The following is a 20692-nucleotide window of genomic DNA, read 5'->3' as shown; positions in this document are numbered from 1 at the left end:
TAATTATTTTAAACACATTACTTACCGTTTGAAAACGCGATTGTTTTATACACTGATACAGTGACTCGTTATATGGCCACCCTTTGACAGACACAAGGACTATGGTCTTTGACATATAAGCGACGTTGGACATTTGGTAGGTAACTTAAAAATGTCAAAAATTTGAAAATTTTCAAAGATGTAAATTGAAAAATTGAATTCAGAATTCGAACAATTTTTTCTAATCCAAAAATTATTTTTTCTAAACTGAAGGAAGTTTGAAACTGAAAAGTTGAATTCTTTGAACTACAATTAAACATGTGGAAATTTTACTATTCCAAAATTCACAAATTTAGAAACATCGTTTAACGCTTATTAATCTTTCATCAAAAAATATTAAAGCGTCCGTAAGTAATGTGCTCTTTTCATTCCGTCAAACAATTCCTAATTTGTTAAATTCAGTTAAATAACTTGTTACATTATTCAACTAAATGTTATATTATTTAACTACGTAGTTTAATTAAACACACAAATAGAATTAGAGAAAAAGTCAAAAAATGAACAAACAAAAATGTCGCATTCAAATTAAACTGTTCGTTACTTCCGTACAAGAGAAGAAAAAACACTAAGGATCTTTTGAAATGTTACATAGTTATATGTCACGCATACAAAATCGCAGTCATTCGTGATTCGCGAGAATAACGACGAGATTTGCGTCGTCTCGTCGTTTTTATCTCGTTTTTCGGTTGCAAAAGCAAAGGAGTACGTTTCTTACAATAGCACGGGATTCTCTCACACGTTCCTCTCGGTTGCTATTCGTTTTTTTTTTTTTACACTACATACGGTGGAAGCTCATCATACGAACAACGTGGCATCATTCTGTGCATGCACACCGATATAACGAGTATCGAAAGCACGGATACAATCTTCGTTTTTCGCTCATACGACGACTTTAATTAACGACTTTGTGCTTGTTCGCGCGACTTTCTTTCTTTTCTTCGTCATTTTCACGATGGGATATTCTCCAAAATGGCAGCGACACGCTGCACGCATAACGAATAAGTGAAATTGCAGGACTGCGTTTGTTGGTATGGTTTCGTTCTTGTTTATCGCTTGTAACACATTTTTGATTTTTGTTATTTTTGTAAAATAAAAATTAAACGTATGTTTGTTTAAACTGAAATTTTATGACGAATTTAAACATTGAAATATTGGAACAATTTAAATAAGTCTTTTGTTATTAGTGATTAATTTAACAACGATATTTTTAAGATCCACAAAATTGCAAAGTTTACAAAATTAATCATTAATACTTAATAACTTGAGGCGTAGAAATTTTGGGTGAAACCAATGTTATTATAAATAGAACTTGAGTACATGAAAGCTAGCTACGGATGTAGTTCATGAATTTTTAAAGAAATGATATAGACATCTGCAAAATTGCAAAGTTTGCAAAATTAGTAATTAATATTTAATAAGTTGAAGAATAGAAATTTTGTATCAAACCAATGTTATTATAAATTGAATTTGAGTACATGAAAGCTAGCTACGGATGTAGTTCATGAATTTTTAAAGAAATGATATAAACATCTGCAAAATTGCAAAGTTTGCAAAATTAATAATTAATACTTAATAACTTGAGGCGTAGAAATTTTGTATAAAACCAATGTTATTATAAATAGAACTTGAGTATATGAAAGCTAGCTATGGATGTAGTTCATAAATTTTTAAGGAAAGAATATAAACATCTGCAAAATTGCAAAGTTTGGAAAATTAATAATTAATACTTAATAACTTGAGGCGTAGAAATTTTGTATAAAACCAATGTTATTATAAATAGAACTTGAGTATATGAAAGCTAGCTACGGATGTAGTTCATAAATTTTTAAGGAAAGAATATAAACATCTGCAAAATTGCAAAGTTTGGAAAATTAATAATTAATATTTAATAACTTGAAGCGCAGAAATTTTGTATGAAGCCAATGTTATTATAAATAGAACTCAAGTACATGAAAGTTAGGCACAGATGTAGTTTGTGAATTTTTAAAGAAACAATATAAACTTTGTTTAAAACTAATTTTTTTTATCAAGGTTTTTATTTTCTTCCTTTACAACTTCCTGAACTGTAGTTAAAGAAATAAAATGTGCTTTGCTGAAAATTAAGTTACTTCAAATAAGTTTCTCTTGAATAAAATTTATCGAAATTCGGTGATAAATAATAAATTGTATATCAGATGGAAAGCACTGAAAATTCGATATGATTTAATTTGAAGTTCGTAACTGTATGAAAATTATGATGCAAACAATATTATAAATTAATATTACTGTAAATTACCTTATTGTAAATTAATATGGTACGGTATGTAAATTAACGCTTTCAATATGGTTGCCAATTAGAGCAGCCTGTGATTGATTTTGAAATGAATAAAGTCTGATGCAGATGGTACAAAATTAACTCAAAATAATATTAAGTTATTTAAGTTTAAACAATGTGTGCTAATTTGTAATTTGAAGTTTGATGAAAATGTATGAGTATAAATGTATCATAATTTGTCTGGTTTTTCATGTGTTAAAAAAAATATTGATTAGTAAATCAAATATTTCATTATTTGACATAATCTGTAAATTACTTATTTGATTATTTTACTCAATTTTAAAATTGGTTATTTTATTGTTTAAGCCAATTTGTAAATTGGTTATTTTATTATTTGATGTAATCTGTAAATTGGTTATTTCATTATTTAATAGAATTTGTATATTAGTTATTTCATTATTTGATCTATTTTGTAAATTGATTATATTATGATTTAATCCAATCTGTAAAGTGATTGATTCATTATTTGATGCAATCAGTAAATTTATATTTCATTGTTTGACCAAATCTGTAAATTGCTTGATTCATTATTTAATACAATTTATAAATTTATATTTCATTATTTGATTCATCGAACAAAATCATTTGTAGATTTCATATCATCTTATAATATTATAAAATCATATCAAATTCCCTGATACAAAATCGGTCAATATGCAACACCGTATCTAACCTCAAAAGCTTCATACTTAAACACCATCAAACGTATCCTCAAATACTTCAACAAATACAATATTTTGCACGTGACATTTCCTCATAAACACGTTTAAAAATATCGAAGCCCTAAATTTCTGTAATCCTAGAAAAATTTCTTTTATAGCAACCATACCAATAAACACAGTCCATCTGTACAAATCTGCATTTATTACAAATCTAACGATATCTTCAGACTTGTGTACTCCTAATCGTTGATTAAACACGTGAAATTATATTCCTACTTACAATTGATTAGGGATATGTACTGGATTCGCGTAACTAGTAATCGCTAATTTATCTATACAATGCAGAAATAAAAAATTAACCTTTTTCCTCTCGATGATACCTACATCAAAAGCATCTCTATTTTATACAAACGAGTATCATTTGCTGATAGCGAACAAATTGGTGCAATTTCTAACGAAGCTTCTTAAAAGAATTTTTTAATTATAATACATAAATAGGATCAAAGCTGTCGAACAACAAATTATATTCCGTCACGCATTGGTAACAATCAATTAACAGAATAAACAAATACATCATGTCGGAAAGCATGAAATCATCGATCATGAAAAGCTGTTGAACAACAAATTACGTCTCTTATGCTCAACATCGAGCACATCGTGAAAGTGGTATAATTAATCATAGAAGTATTGTTACCCTTTCAATTAATTATTGATGATGCATGATACCGTTTATAAATGGTATTATGTAGTGTTTGGATATTTTACACAATCATTTGTCATCATGTGTTATCGAATTAACCCCTTAATGCACCCAACGGGGCCAGGGATCCACTGCGCTTCTGGTTGCTGGGCGAACTTCTCTGACCTCAATTCTTCTTTGCAATTTTCTCAAATTTCAAGTTTTTTTGAGACTTGATTTTATTTTGGAGACAAAGAAAACGAATAAAAATACTGTTAGAAAAATGGACATTGTTCAATTTGTGATGGAGAAGTTTGAAATCATAAAAATATTATGAGGGTGATTTTTTAGATTTTCTCTTGAGGAGTCCCGTGAATCATAGTTTAAATAAATAAAATTTGTTCAAAGTTTTAATGTGACTCAATTTGACGTTTAAGTTCGATTAAAATTTGCAGAGATCACTGAATACAAAATTGATATGACATTTTAATTTTATTTCTTAATTTTAATATCGTAGAAATGTATAGGGTTGACTGATGCATCTCACAAATGAATCGTATGAAAATGTTTCAATTTTATTTATTTATTTTAATATTGTAGAAATAAATTGTACTGACTGATGAATTTAAAAAATAAATCGTTTGAAAATGATTCAATTTTATTTGTTTATATTTATATTGTAGAAATGAGTGCTACTGCCCAATGCATTTCCGAAATAAATCGTGTGAAAATGTTTCAATTTTATTTATTTATTTTAATATTCTAGAAATGAATAATGTTGATTGATGCATCTCACAAATTAATCCTATGAAAAAGCTACTTTTCTACTAGTACTAAAATTGCAGTTATTAAATGCTTACTTTCAAATTAAAAATAGTGCATGAATAAATAATAAAAGCAAAAAAATTGTAATATAAGAAATGAAACCTTCATACCAAGGTATGAGTACACTTTGATTTTTACTGAGTGCCAAAGCTGATTTTTACTGAATCATTTTACTGAATCAGTCAAAGACTGATATTAATTTTCGACTGGTAATATTAACTAACAAATAAAAAGTAATAACAATTCAACTTGAAAAGTCATAATAATTCCTAATATTCCACTCACGCTATTAATTTTCGACTGGTAGTAATATTAACTAACAAATGAAAAGTAATAACAATTCAACTTGAAAAGTCATAATAATTCCTAATATTCCACCCACGCTATTAATTTTCAACTGATATTAATATTAACTAACAAATAGAAAGTAATAATAATTCAACTTGAAAAGTCATAATAATTCCTAATATTCCACCCACGCTATTAATTTTCGACAGGTGTTAATATTAACTAACAAATGAAAAGTAATAATAATTCAACTTGAAAAGTCATAATAATTCCTAATATTCCACCCACGCTATTATACTCAAACAAAGAAAGAAAATTTCCCAAACAATTCACTACCATGTTCACAATCCAAAATCGAACAATAAAGAGGAAAAAAAGTTCTGGCCTACATCTCGTTCCGGCTCGCTATATATCGCCATCGATTTTAATGAAATCGGCGCAGCGTTCGCACGCGCTTCTTTGTGACGGGTAACATTTGCGTAACTAGATTTCGTTCGCGACCGTGTATTTATCTCGGTTCCCTGATATCCTCATCAACGATCGTAATAATGCGTCGTGTCGACGGATAGAGGGAAACCGGCTGTCGCTATACGCGTACATATACGCGGTTACATCGACGAGAGAGAGAGAGAAGCAGCGAAACGAAGAGTTAAAAAAAAAAAGAAGCGAGTCCAGGATTTAATAATTCTATCATTTCAACAGATCGGATAATCGACCGACCGTGTTGAAGCGAGACAGAAACCGCAGACGAACATGCAGTGCTAACGAGATATCTCGTTAAGCCTAGACGGACAATCGCACGGTGGAGCTGTTCGACGTGACGAGATCTTCCTTCTCGCCGTTCCGTTTCTCCGATATTCGTTAGAATATTAATTTCACGTTCACCGTGCCACGATAATACCAACGTTCCGGCCAGTATCGCGTTATAAACGCCGCATCGATCGACTCGGATCTGAATAAACAAGGAATCCGTGGCTCGTCCGCACGATTTGACTCCGGTTAAATGGCTGAACTCGAACGCGTCCGATGAAACGATTATAGTCTTTGCTCGCCAACTTTTATCTCTGTGTTTAACTCGCGGGAGTCACGAACCGCGACGAATCGGCACATTTCACTCCATTTCACTAGTTTTCTTTGTTAGTTCTTTCGGGTGGAGAATGGAGTTGGATCGCTACGTTATGTCGCCGTTGTAGAGACACGTCTCAAGTCGCCATAGTTTAGGTCGACACACTTTAATTTAGCGTTAAATTTTTACTGAAATTAAATTTTAAATTTTAAGTTTTTAAGTTTTTAAGTTTTTAAGTTTTTAAGTTTTTAAGTTTTTAAGTTTTTATGTTTTTAAGTTTTTAAGTTTTTAAGTTTTTAAGTTTTTAAGTTTTTAAGTTTTTAAGTTTTTAAGTTTTTAAGTTTTTAAGGTTTTAATTTTTTAAGTTTTTAATTTTTAAGTTTTTAATTTTTAAGATTGATTAAATTTTAAATTTTACTTTAATTCAATTTCGAATTTTGCTTATATCACTTTTAAATTTTATTTTAATTCAATTTTGAATTTTGCTTTAATTCAATTTTAAATTTTATTTTAATTCACTTTTGCATTTTATTTTAATTTAATTTTAAATTTTACTTTAATTCAATTATGAATTTTGCTTGAATTCAATTATAAATTTTGCTTTAATTTAATTGTAAATTTTACTGTAAATAAATTTGAAATTCTTACTGAAATTAAATTTCAAATTCTACTTCAATTGAATTAAAAATTTTTATGTATTGGATCGTTAGGTGTTGTGTGGATATGCGTTAGACACGCGTTTTATGGAGACGCGTTAAATTGCCACGTTGTATATTGCAGAGTATCACATCTGCACATATTGTGTACGGCAATGTATCAGAGAGCTGTGAGTAGTATATTACAACGCATCAGATTGTCACGAGTAGTATACTGCAACGCATTAGATCTCCACACGTTATAACCTCTCCATTAGATCACTAAATACAGTATAACTTATGCATTGGAACGTCACGTGTTGAATAACTCACGCGTATGATTTCCATACGTTGTATTACCTACGCATTAGATCGGCACGCGTTGTGTATTACAATGCATGAGATCGATACGCGTAGTATACTGCAACGCATCAGATCTCCATGTGTAGTGTATTACAATACATGAGATCGGCACGCGTAACATACTGCAACGTATCGGATCTCCATGTGTAGTGTATTAAAACGCATGAGACCTCCTCGCGTAGTGTACTGTAATGTATCATATCACCACGTATAATGTATTGTAACGTATCAAATCTTCACGAGTAGTGTACTGCAACGCATAAGATTGGTACTGTTGTATAATAGAACACATGAGATCTCCATGCGTAGTATACTGCAACGCATCAGATATCACGTGTAGTGTGTTACAATGCATGAGATCGGCACGCGTAACATACTGTAACGTATCGGATCTCCATGTGTAGTGTATTACAACGCATGAGACCTCCTCGCGTAGTGTACTGTAATGTATCACATCACCACGTATAATGTATTGTAACGCATCAAATCTTCACGAGTAGTGTACTGCAACGCATAAGATTGGTACTGTTGCATAATAGAACACATGAGATCTCCATGCGTAGTATACTGCAACGCACTAAATCACCACGAGTATTATATTACAACGCACTAAATCACCACGAGTATTACATTACAACATATGAGATTTCCACGTGTAGTATACTGCAACGTACCAGATCACCACGAGTATTATATTACAACGCACCAAATCACCACGAGTATTACATTACAACGCATGAGATCGTCACGCGTAGTGTACTGCAACGTACTGAATCACTACGGGTATAATATTACAACGCACCAAATCACCACGAGTATTATATTACAACGCATGAGATCGTCACGCGTAGTATACTGCAATACATCACATCACTACAAGTATCATATTACAACGCATGAAATTGACACATGTTATATACCTTACGTGTGAGATCATCATGCATTGTGTAACCTAGGTGTTGAATTAATACGCGTTGTATAGCTTCCGCGTTAGATCTGCACGCGTTGAATGTCATGAGTGATAGATCTACATGTGTTGTGTAGCTTATGTGTTAGATCTACATATGTGGTATAGCTTCTGTGATAGATCTATACGTGTTGTGTAGCTAATGTGTTAGATCTACATATGTGGTATAGCTTCTGTGATAGATCTATACGTGTTGTACAGTTTGTGTGATAGATCTACACGTGTTGTGTAGCTAATGTGTTAAATCTACAGGTGTTGTATAGCTTGTGCGATAGATCTACATGTGTTTATAGCTCGTGTGTTACACCTGCATGTGTTGTATTAGCTACGCCACACATGTACTGCAACGCATTAGATCTCCGCGCGTATTATATTGCAACGCACCAGCTTGTCATGTGTGCTATATTGCAACGAATCAAATTGACACGCGTATTATATTGCAACGCATCATTTATTGCCGCACATACTACTTATGCGTTAAATCGGTACTTGTTATTACAGTCTACGCATTAGTTCGTCACAAGTTTCAATTAGCTACGCGTTCAATTGCGATTTGTCAACACAACACCTTAGACGTGATAAACTGATACGTGTTAATCTACCCCACATTGTATAACCTACGATAAATCGCTACATGTTGTATAACCTTCCTACACCGTCACCGCATGTTGCATTAATTACGCGTTAGATCACCATGCGTTGTATTAGATCCCCGTTAGGTTACCACGCGTTATATTAGTTCATCGTTAGACCACCACACGTGACATTAACTGTATGTTAAAGTACCACACATATTCTCACTAGCAAGCACTGTTTTTTTGTAGAAAAAAATTAAGGTGGATTAAGTCGGTTCATAATATGAACTTTATAATAATTGATATTGTACTTCAAACCAAAATTTTATTTTGTCAAATCAAATTTAACTGTGATTAATTTAAGGGAATTATTAAAAGGCTTTATGTGGATAGCAGTGAATTTTTTGTACTAATTAGCTAAATATTTTTGTTAATTTATACTAACTCCAAATTTTTTTATATAATTTGTTGTTGAGACGCTATTTCTTAGTATTTAAAGAATATTGGCTAATTTCATGTTAATGAAATATGTATGGAATACATATATTCAGTTGAAAGCTGAGATATTAATCTGAGCTTTGACTGAAATATTAATTAAATTAATGAAATATTAATCTCTGAGATATTAATAAAAAATGGTTAATATATGTACTCTAAAATTTCTTTTTCTTTGTACACAGTAAAATAGCATCACAAATATTTGACTAAATTTTTCTCCATAAATTAACTTCATCAAATCTTCAATAATAAATTTGACTCTCTATTTTTATTTTATACATTCAGATATCTTCACATTTCCAGAAAGGTTTCTAAAATTGAACAATTGCTGCTAAAAATAATCCTATCACAAATTTTCAAATACTCTTCTCAAAATCGCTTTTTAAAGAACGTGTAAAAAACTTTCGAAAAACAACACAATGCACTTTTTCCTGAAATTTCGTACACATTTTTGTTACAAATGTAGCTACGGTATAATCCTCCATAATCCTAGATTTTCAAAGATTACTACTTTTTAGGGGACTTGATTGAAACGCTGCAAAGAACAGTAGTGGATTTTATTTTACTTCCACAAAACATCTACTATTGATTTATCAAGATTGATTGACATTTAAATTTTTATTCAATTAACTCGATTTCAAATATTTTTCATGAAATATATTTTGAAATTCTTTTATTCTGGATGACTAACAAAATTAACGAAAATGTTTATTGTTTACTGTGCTTTGTCAAAAAATAATTTTGCAATGCTATATAATTTTTCTTTAAATTTTTGTGACAAGAAACGTTTGTTATTTCATTATTAGTATTTCTAAATAATTTAATTATTAATTTATTTCAAAAGTTATTACATAACGAATAATTAACACTCGAATATTTAATAAATACGACGCTACAATTAGCGTCACGAAAGCTCGATTATAACGCAAGGTGTTAATTTCTTTATTTTCCCCCGAAATGTTTTCTTTAATTACTAGCTTTATTAACCAGCAGACACATTGTAACCATTAAACTCGTATTTTTTAGACCACATTAAAGCGCTTCTCCGGTCTGATACTTTTGCTGAAAGATCGTACAAGTGGTACTACATTAAAGTGTGGACCTACACGTGGGTCAAGTAGATTACAGAGTAACAGGTGGATGGTGAAATTGCTCTAACGAGACGTGTCTTTTTAATTGGCGGGATAAAATTGCTTGCACTACCGACAAGATGAATTAAAATTTGTCATTCGTTTAAAGAACGTTGACGTGTTTATTAAGATGTTTAACACCCAGAAACCTTTGAAACGATGTGTCAGATCGATTTTATATCTTTGATATTTATTTTGTTGTTCGAACCAGCTTTTCGTTAAGAATTTAAAAGAAGAAATAATTAAATATTCCAGAATGCGCAGTTATTTATATATGTGGACGTTAATTATCTTGTAAACAGATGCAAAAGTTCCCATCGCTTACGTATAAACAATTCTATATTTTATTCTAAGACCATAAACTTTTATAGCATTTTTTCCCAACGGTAGTAAAAATGATAGAAAATATTTTGATTAAGATAAAACTATGAAAACTTTTGCACCTCTAACAGTTTTAACGGAAGAGATAAATCTAATTTAAACTCACTCAAAATTTTCAAGTAAAATATATTTGGAATTGTTAAAAATTTTGTAATTATCATTAGTGAAGCAAAATGAAAATTTTCTATTAAACAAATAAGTAGGATACCGTGAATTGCGGGATATGTATGTTTCATATAAAAGTGATCTAATCACGCTAAATAGTTTATACTTTTTATTATAACCTAGTCGTATTACTTTCAAACTTGTCGTGGATAAAAAGTGAGGAAAAGTAATACAATATTTTAATATTTATTGTCGAAAGTTTCTCTTTAACAAATTTTAAAAAAATATCAAAGTAAGAAAATTATTTTTCAAATTTTAAGATCATTGAAAATTAACAAAAAAAATATTCAAAGAAACTCTGCGTTGATTTATTTTAAATCACTATAAAATCATAAATCATGAAAATAAAATAATTATTAAAGCAAAACCTTAGACGAAATAATATGGCTGTAGATATCGTTACTCACCGACCGAACTCAGCAAAAAAACCTGCAACCAAATTTCGTTCAGCAACAATTTCGTCTATGTAGAGTATCATCGATGGAATGACGAAACGGATACAAAGATCAATATGGAAAATGATGTTTTTCCTCAGTCGATTGGCTAACACAGCACAGAGTTCGATAGTTAACGACGCGATAAAAATAATCATTGTCGTCGAATAGAACGCATTATTCGTTCGACTTGTGTTAATATTCTTTACGTGAAAACAAGCAGCTGGCAAAGTGTTATCAGAAGGATACAAGAGGCGATTGGTAGAATTTTGTTCGAGGACGTCGACGAGGATACGTCGTCATCGTCGAAGAATGGCTCTAAGGTTGAACCCGTTTCTCGTAAAGAACCCTGGTACACGTGATTCAGTCTGTGATCTCGATCACTTATCGATTCGTTTGTGTCCTCTTCCCCTCGACGATTTCCCACTTTCTTCGAGTGCTTTGGTAGATCCATATCTGGACAGAAAATGGATTATTGAATTAGTTCAGTGAATTATTAAACAATATTACTTAATCTAGAGATATACAGATATACAGATGTTGTTAATTTAAAATTAAATATGGAGGAGGAATACATGAATGTACAAATGGGGGAGTATACAGATTCCATATCTTGATAAACATCATACATTTCGATAACATCATTAAAATTGTAGATTTAAGATAATTTATGAACCGATAACTTTGATCAGGCAGTCTTAGTACTCTAAATACATCTCTGATATTTCAGATCTAAGCTTGAACTAGATCAGAGTAATCAATCGATCTGATAAAAAATCTAGAGTTAACCAGAGTTGCTATACTAATTTTCACAAAATGGCGAAATTCGGGTATTAAGCGTTACATGTGGGGACGGGGTGAATTTCAGATCTAAGCTTGAACTAGATCAGAGTAATGAATCGATCCGATAAAAAATCTAGAGTCACCCAGAGTTGCTATACTAATTTTCACAAAATGGCGAAATTCGAGTATTAAACGTTACACGTGGGGACGGGGTGAATTTCAGATCTAAGCTTGAACTAGATCAGAGTAATCAATCAATCTGATCAAAAATTTAGAGTCACCCAGAGTTGCTATACTAATTTTCACAAAATGGAGAAATTTGGGTATTAAACGTTACATGTGGGGACGGGGTGAATTTCAGATCAAAGCAAGAATCAGATCAGGTTAATCGATCTGATCAAAAATCCAGAGCTACCCAAAATCGCTATACTAATTTTCCTAAAATGGCGAAACTCGTATACATTAAATATTACATGAGTAGAGAGAGAGAGTACGTATTTAACATCATTCACACATACACACAACACTGCAATAGTAAACGTAAACAATAATAATTTAATTCCTTATTAACCTAATTTACAGAACTTTTTATAAGTATAACCTTGCGAAAAATATAACGGACCTATGTGATGCAGTTTTACGCTCGACGTCACATAACACATAGGAGGCAACTATCGAGGGGAAAAAGAGGAAGCAAGAATTCCTCTCTTTGACGAGAAATTCCTATAGCGGATTCAATTTATACATGTATTGACGTGTACACTACTAACACTAATCTGTGTCCGGCATCTCGTGCGACTGCTTAAAAGCGATATTAAATTTGTGCCGTGGTTTCATAAAAATATTTCAGTTTTTACCTCGTGACTCGCTATATTAAAATTTCTTTACGATTCTGCCTTTCGATTTCGTACGAGGCAGCTTTTGCATTGTCAGCTTCCCGGCTTTTCCGATTGTCTCTTTTTCGGTCGACGTTCGTAAAATCAATTACATTATTTTTTTCGCGAGTTTGTGAGAAAATGAATGTAAAATGCAAGTGACAGATTTTGAAACATTTTACATTCGAAAATGTTCGAAATTGCCAAACGCATTTTTTTTTATTCTGATACATTATTTCACAAGCAGAGCTTTCTAACTAGCAAAATATTCAAAAATATGTAACGAAATTTTATTTTATTTTTAAATTCTTTAATTTTCTACATTTTTTATCTTCTTCTTCCAGTGTTGACGTATGATGAATTTTTAATACACTTTAATTTTCCTATTACACATTTTCTGTTACAATTGTTAAAACATGTCTAAGAGACAAAAGATTTAGTAACGTAATGTACAATATTGTTAAGATTTTTACAATTTATTTCATCGAAGCATAAGTCAAAATTAAATTCAATGAATCTGAGTCGAATATGCAGAATTGATTTGCGCTCAAATAAAGATTACGTAGATACGATATAAGTAACGAGTATTATTGGAATTAATGAAAGTTGGATCAATAAAATCTATGTGATTCGAAAAAAAATTGATGGATATCGCGCGTCAAAGTGAGTGACACTAACAACGTTACGTGCCTATATCGACCCGGCTTCATCTAATGAAATCATTTTCTTGCAGATCTATTACGAGCGGGGAACAATTTGATCAAGCTATCCCGTGGAATTGCTCGACGCTTCGGTAAAAAAAAAGCGTACAAAGAAAAAGAATAGGAGAAAAAACGGGCAGGAAGTGTAATCTTCCATCGCGATAACGCAAGGGCCATGTGTTGCAAAATTGACACTCCAGAAATTGGAAAAGGCGAAATGGGAAGCTTCGTCGGCTTCGCCGTACTCTTTCGATATCGTTCTCTCGAATTATTATATCCTTGGAGTAATTCAATAAAATTAGAACGAAACAAAAGTAAGTAAACTGCTTTTGTCTTTTCTCATTTGACGTGATTGCGTTTTGAAGTGAATTTATTAATTCTGAGAATGTAGAGATTTGAGAATAAATAATAGTGATGGTAGTGATAGTGGTGATAGAGAGATGGAGATATAGGGATATAGGATATAGGATATGTCGATATAGCGACATGGGGATATAGGGGTAGAAGGATATAGGGATATAGAGATATGTATGTACATATAGGGATATGAAGATATAGGGGTACAAGGATATAAGCATATGTGAATATGGGCACATGAAGATATAGGGGTACAAGGATATAAGCATAGGTGGATATAGGGACATGACGATATAGGCGTGCAAGGATATAAGCATATGTGAATATAGGGACATGAAGATATAGGGGTACAAGGATACAAGCATATGTGGATATAGGTACATGAAGATATGGGGGTGCTAGGATATAAGCATATGTGGATATAGGGACATGACGATATAGGGGTACAAGAATATAAGCATATGTGGATATAGGGACATGACGATATAGGGGTACAAGAATATAAGCATATGTGAATATAGGGACATGAAGATATAGGGGTACAAGGATACAAGCATATGTGGATATAGGTACATGAAGATATGGGGGTGCTAGGATATAAGCATATGTGGATATAGGGACATGAAGGTATAGGGGTACAAGGATATAGCATATGTGGATATAGCGACATGAAGATATGGGGGTGCAAGGATATAAGCATATGTGGATATAGGGACATGACGATATAGAAGTGCAAGGATATAGGCATATGTGGATATAGCGACATGAAGGTATAGGGGTACAAGGATATAAGTATATGTGGATATAGGGACATGAAGATATGGGGGTACGAGGATATAGACGTGTGTGGATATAGTGACTTGAGAATATACGGAATACAAGGGTATAATGATACGTGGATATAGGAATACGCTGATATAGGCACATGAGGTTATAGGGGCACAACGATATAGCGGCTCGGGGGTATAGAGATAGAACGAGATATGGATACGAGGGTATAGGGATGAAAGGATATAGAGATAGGAAGATATATAAAGATATAGAGATGTGTGGACACGGTGGTACGTGGGTATAGGAATACGTACATATAGGGACATATGGTTATAGGAACACAACGATATACATATGACCACAAGGTTACAAGAATGCAAGAATATAGGATGTATGTTATACATACAGACACGAAGATGTATGTTATAAAGATATAAGAGTAATACAGAACTACAGAGATATAGAGATCTAGCAACTTAGGAATTGTACATATGATTCAATACACACATATGTTCTATGTAGAAAGTATCTCTATATTAAACTTTTCTTGTCTATTTTATACCTATTTTATTCTTCCTCAAAATCTCTCAAAAGCTAACAACAAACATTCAACAGAAAATATTAAGTCTCTACAAACATCCACATATCTCCTATATGTATCCACACGTCTCTGCCATTTCTCTATCCTATATCTTCTAAATCTCCTATCACTTTCTACACTATCTAAGCTACAGAAAACAATCCTGATTCAGTTACCAACTCTAGATTTACTATATTTGAACTTTACTGTTTGAAATTTAAACTTTATTGTTTAGGGTTGAAAGTCTTACTACGTCGCTGCGACCTTTCCTTCGCCATTGTCGCTACTGCGGTCTTATCGACCCATGATCGATCAAGATCTACCGTTGCATTGCATTCTTATATTACGTTAAACAGTCTTAAGTTAAAATCGACTTATACAAATTATTTTCAATATTCGTAATCTGACCAGTACCATGAACGCTAAGACCCAGTAAAATGCAACGAGATCCAGTAAAAACTTTTTAATTCCCAAGTTCGATTTCCCGTTACGGTTCATTGTCCTACGAGCGAGTAAAAACGTAACCGGTTAGTAACGAGCAATTTGTAGGGAGGATTCAATTTATTGCGTATACAGTTCCGGTTTCGGACAGCTGTTGCGGAGGAACGAGGACGTCGAAAGAACAGCGAAAACGGGGAAAGAAATCGCGAAAGGTGGTGAACGGTCGACAAACCGTGGTCCAGAGGGAGAGAGGGATGGGTAGGATATAGAGGGAAGGGTGAAACGTGCGGCAGCTCGTCGAAATAGCAGTTTAGCACTGATAGCACTTGGCGGACTTTTATCGATCATGTCTGGCAACAGATGGCTCACCCAATTCCCGACGGCGCGTTTTGTCTGGCCGGTCTGATAAACGATAACTAATACGGAACAGAAGAAGCAGCAGCAAGAGAAAAGGGAAGAGAGATGTAGCACAGCAGGATGGGTTGCTGCTGCTGCTGCTGGTTGGATATTGTTTCGCGGACTTTTAGCCCTTGACGTGACGTGCCAACATCTCGCCACATTGTCGTCCCACATCCTGCTTACCACCCTTTTCCACCTCGTTTTCTCGTGTATCCACCCTCGATCGTGTCTGTTATATGGGCCGCGCTTTGACCATCATCCTATCTTTGATCTTTTATTCCTACTCTTTTATCTTCTCAACAGCTATTTGTCTTCTTACGTGCCTGTATATTTCCACGACTCATGGGGAAGGAACGGGTGAAAGTATTTCTACAAATATCTTATTTTGGGGCAAAATTGTCAACTTTTTTAATCGTTTAACATGGTCAAATTTATTGTAGTTTTTAATTCCTAAGTAAATTTTATTGTGTGGAATCCAGCGATTAAGCAGCTATGCGTACGTCAAATATCCAAATTTTTGGAAGTTCGAATTTCCAAATTTTTGTCTACAATAAATGTAGATCCTTTATTATATCGAATTCCATTTGAAAGCTTGCAACTTAATTGAATGCAACGATGAAACTTCTAAAGTCAAAATCTAAGGTGTTAGAAAACAACACCCTTTACGCTTCTCATTTCTTTCCTACGTTCTCTTCATGCTCCGCTTAAACCAGCGGTTTAACAGTTAATCCCCGAGGCTTATCTGATCGCGTGACTACAACGAGAAGTTCGAGCATGCCACGAGCCGGGACAACTCTTCGCACACAATCGTGGACGTTAACACAAACGATAGGCATGTTAGTTTACAAGGATTACGCGATAAAATTTCCGTCATTAAGCGTGGAGGGGTGTACTATTTCGCGCGCTGATAATGAACTGCGTGTTGCGGTGATTCTCTCGTAAATACTTGCCCCACTTGTTACGTCTTCGCGGATCGCTTAGCCCCTTGCCTTATAATTTATATGCTAATTATGCAGTATATCGGGCCATGATTTTAATAATTTTCACATGTGTTGTCAAGAACGTCTCTCTCAGTGTGAAGGTTGTAGGTCGTCTAAAAAGCTTTTTACAGGAAAGTGAAAGTATTATATCTCCTTAACTATCGATTTTAGGAAAAAAAGTTTCAAACAAAAGATGAAGATCATAAAAAACTCTACAAAAAAGGTTATATACATTTTTTATGTAGACCAATTACTTTCACTGTTATAACATATATTGTATATATTAGTATATATATATTATATATATTATTATATATCTCTTAAACGATCGATGTCAGGAAAAAAAGTTTCGAACAAAACTTGAAGCTCCTAAAAATCTCTGCAAAAAAGGTTATATACGTTTTTTGTGTAGACCTATTATTTTAACTGTTGTGAACTAAAAAGTAATTTAAAAGAGCTTCTTTCCTAACTCTACCCAAACCCAAGACTCTATACTGAACAAGGGCAAATCGGTGGTAATGAACTTGTAGAAATCGACGAGGCGAAAAATTCTTACCTTTCTGGTAAGGTTAGGTTACGCACTGTATGCGAAAATTACGTATTATTAATGCTTTCTTGCGTATAACTTCTAAGTAAACGATCGTCGCCTAAAACCTTCCAAACATTAGGATGTCCTTGACAAAATATGTGAAAATTATTAAAATCGAGGGTGGTTTATACTGTACAGTTACCAGTAATAATTAAAACAGAGTTAACGAAATAATGGAACATCGTTAAATTAAGGTTATTCCGAGTTACAACTTTTGTAGAGAAAACGTGTTTTCAGTAAAGCAAACGAGAGCAAGCTGAAACGGAAGCAAAACATATTGACATCTTAAAAGCGGTTAAAACATCAAAGTGTTTGAAAAATTGTTTCGGAATTCAACTTTCAGTTCAGGATTAATTTTAAAGGTCACCTCGTAAAGTTCATCTCGAACTTACAATTTTGTTTCATAATTTTCTCTCGGAGAGTTTATATCGTAAAGTTTACAAGAAAAAACGTACACTCACGAACGCGAGGCTGCAGTAAATTCGATCACTTTATCATGTTGCAGTTTCGTTATGCTGCGTACGTTTGTCTCGGAAACTTTTACTGGGAAATTTATATCGCCAAATGGGACGGACAAGCATTACGAGATGAGTTGGAACGGAATGCGAAATGTGTTCCAGAATGCGTTTAGGTACTTTGCGGATCATACGATACCGAAAAAATTTAACTAACTTCGTCAGTTAACTAGAATCATCATTTCTTTGATAAATACTTTTTCTTTTACTGTTGCATTTTTTAAATTGACTTTTGAAATAATTGTCGAGGAAACTTTTCATATTATACTCAAAACTCGATTTTTATACAAACATTTTTACATTAATTATTTGTTATAGAAATTTCAAAAATTTGGAATTAGGAATATAGAAAATTCGGTACTTGGAAATTTTGTAATTTGGAAATTTTGTAATTTACGAGTTTTGAGATTTGAGAATTTTTAAAATTGAGTAATTTAGAATTTTGAAAATTCTGAATTTAGGAATTTATTGAAACTCCAAAACCATGAAATCGTGTTAAAATCGAGCAAATTGAACCTTGAATATCGCGGTAAAGCAAAGATCAATATAAGATAATATCTCGCGTTTTATTTTCGAAAATTACCAGGAAACAAATTTGGATTTGCACGGAGAATCGAACTAGTTCAGACGATAACCATCAGCTTGGCAAAAATAAGCAGCTTGGGCAATTGCAACCCGATACAACAGTTATTACGCTCAAATTAATAATCAATGCTAATTGCCATTGTCATTAGGTGAGCGACCATTATACGTTTCGAATAACTACGTTGTTCCGATCTACTTCAACTCGTACGATAAACGTGTAGCGAATGCTGAAGCAACAAAACAATTTATTCGTTATTTCCAACAGTTTTCAGTTGAAATGACTGCATTTTATATCTGTCAAATCATTATTATGCCCGATGTTCAGCGTATATCAATAATTCGACTATTTCAATTATCTCGTTCGAGCATTTATCTTTGATTTGCATGTAAATTGTTAACAAGCATTCCGATAATCCGCACGCTGCAGAGCTGACATTTGGACGCGTCTGTAAATTATTTATCACCAATTGTAGCTGAACGAATCATCTTCCTGTAATTAATCATTTTTCTCTCTTGGAAATGTGTCGGATAACGTTGTGAATTAAAAATTGCGAAACGAAAATTTAACCGATTAATTGATCCATTAAAAGAGAAAAAATATACAGCAAGATTTTCTATTTATATTAAGTGAACGTACATTTTGCTTAAGAGATTATATTTTCATTAACTTTATTGTCAGGCTTTTAATTTTATAATTTTAATTAATAATTAAATTAAAATTTTAATTAGTACCGTGTTTGTTACTTTCGAGTAATTGATCAATTGTTTCTTTTTATAGTAATTGACTAGTAGACTAGTTTTTAATAAAATTTGATATGCAGCAATACAACACGCCATGATTCTACGCTTGGTAATTTGATATGCAGCGACACAACGTTTGGTAATTTGACACGTAGTAATACAACAAATTACTAAATTTGAGACGTCTTAATATAATTTGTAATTTGATATGTAACAATACAATGCTTGGTAATTTGACACAATACAATGTGAGATAGTTCCACTCGTGGTAATTTGATGCGTGACAACACAACGCATGGTAACTTGATACGCAGAAATACAGCGCGTGATAGTTCCATTCGTGGTAATTTGATACGTAGTAATATAACGCACGGTAATTTGATACATGATGATTCTACTCGTGGTAATTTGATACGTACCAAGGCAACGCGTGGTAATTTGATACGACTTAATATAATGTGTGGCAATACCACGCGTGGTAACTTGATACGTGACAACACAGCGCATGGTAACTTGATACGCAGAAATACAACGCGAGATAATTCCACTCGTGGCAATTCGATACGTAGTAATATAACTCGTGGTAATTTCATACGTGACGACTCTACTCGTGGTAATTTGATACGACTTAATATAATGTGTGGCAATACCACGCGTGGGAATTTGATACGTGACAACACAGCGCATGGTAACTTGATACGCAGAAATACAACGCGAGATAATTCCACTCGTGGCAATTCGATACGTAGTAATATAACTCGTGGTAATTTCATACGTGATGACTCTACTCGTGGTAATTTGATACGACTTAATATAATGCGTGGCAATACCACGCGTGGTAATTTGATACGTGACAACGCAACGCGTGGTAACTTGATACGCAACAACACAACGCGAGATAGTTCAACTCATGGCAATTCGATACGTAGTAATATAACGCGTGGTAATTGATACGTGATGACTCTACTCGTGGTAATTTGATACGACTTAATATAATGCGTGGCAATACCACGCGTGGTAATTTGATAGGTGACAACACAACACGTGGTAACTTAATACGCAGCAATACAACGCGTAATAGTTCCACTCGTGGTAATCTAATACAGTAATGCAACGCGGAAATTTGACGCGTCTCGGTATAATGCGTGATAATTCTACATGCAGTAGCTTTACTCGTTCTAATGTAACGTGAGATGGTATTACACGTAATAATTTAACACTTGGTTGCTTAATACGTCATGATACACATTCTAATACAATAACGTGTAGTAATATAATGCTCGGTTATCTTTATTCTTATTTTCATTCTTTATTTTTGATTCTTAGTACAATAACATAATATTGCCAATACATA

The 20692-nt window shown here is 32.9% G+C and overlaps 1 protein-coding gene and 1 long non-coding RNA gene across 10 annotated transcripts in view; one reads left to right on the top strand and one right to left on the bottom strand.

Moving 5' to 3' along the window:
- LOC100881812 (lachesin) overlaps positions 1-20692 on the bottom strand; it is a 491556-nt gene that overhangs the window by 85413 nt on the left and 385451 nt on the right. For 4 of the 9 annotated variants that reach the window (XM_076538479.1, XM_076538482.1, XM_076538480.1 and 1 more), the window contains one exon: positions 6321-11477. In XM_076538479.1, coding sequence (XP_076394594.1) covers positions 11227-11477 — 251 coding nt within the window. In that variant the 3' untranslated portion in view covers positions 6321-11226. Of the gene's footprint in view, positions 1-6319; positions 11478-20692 lie in introns of those variants that run through there. The other 5 variants (XM_076538478.1, XM_076538481.1, XM_012279644.2 and 2 more) reach the window with 3 other exon arrangements.
- LOC143265551 (uncharacterized) lies at positions 13131-15184 on the top strand. Its single transcript, XR_013040186.1, has 3 exons — positions 13131-13342; positions 13413-13694; positions 14845-15184. It is a non-coding gene; the product is annotated as an uncharacterized LOC143265551 (long non-coding RNA).

The sequence above is a fragment of the Megachile rotundata genome, chromosome 12 (genome assembly GCF_050947335.1).
Source record: "Megachile rotundata isolate GNS110a chromosome 12, iyMegRotu1, whole genome shotgun sequence".
In the NCBI taxonomy this organism is placed as follows: Eukaryota; Metazoa; Arthropoda; class Insecta; order Hymenoptera; family Megachilidae; genus Megachile; species Megachile rotundata.
Note: the sequence above shows the minus strand (reverse complement) of the source record. Positions and strands in the feature narration are given on the sequence as shown.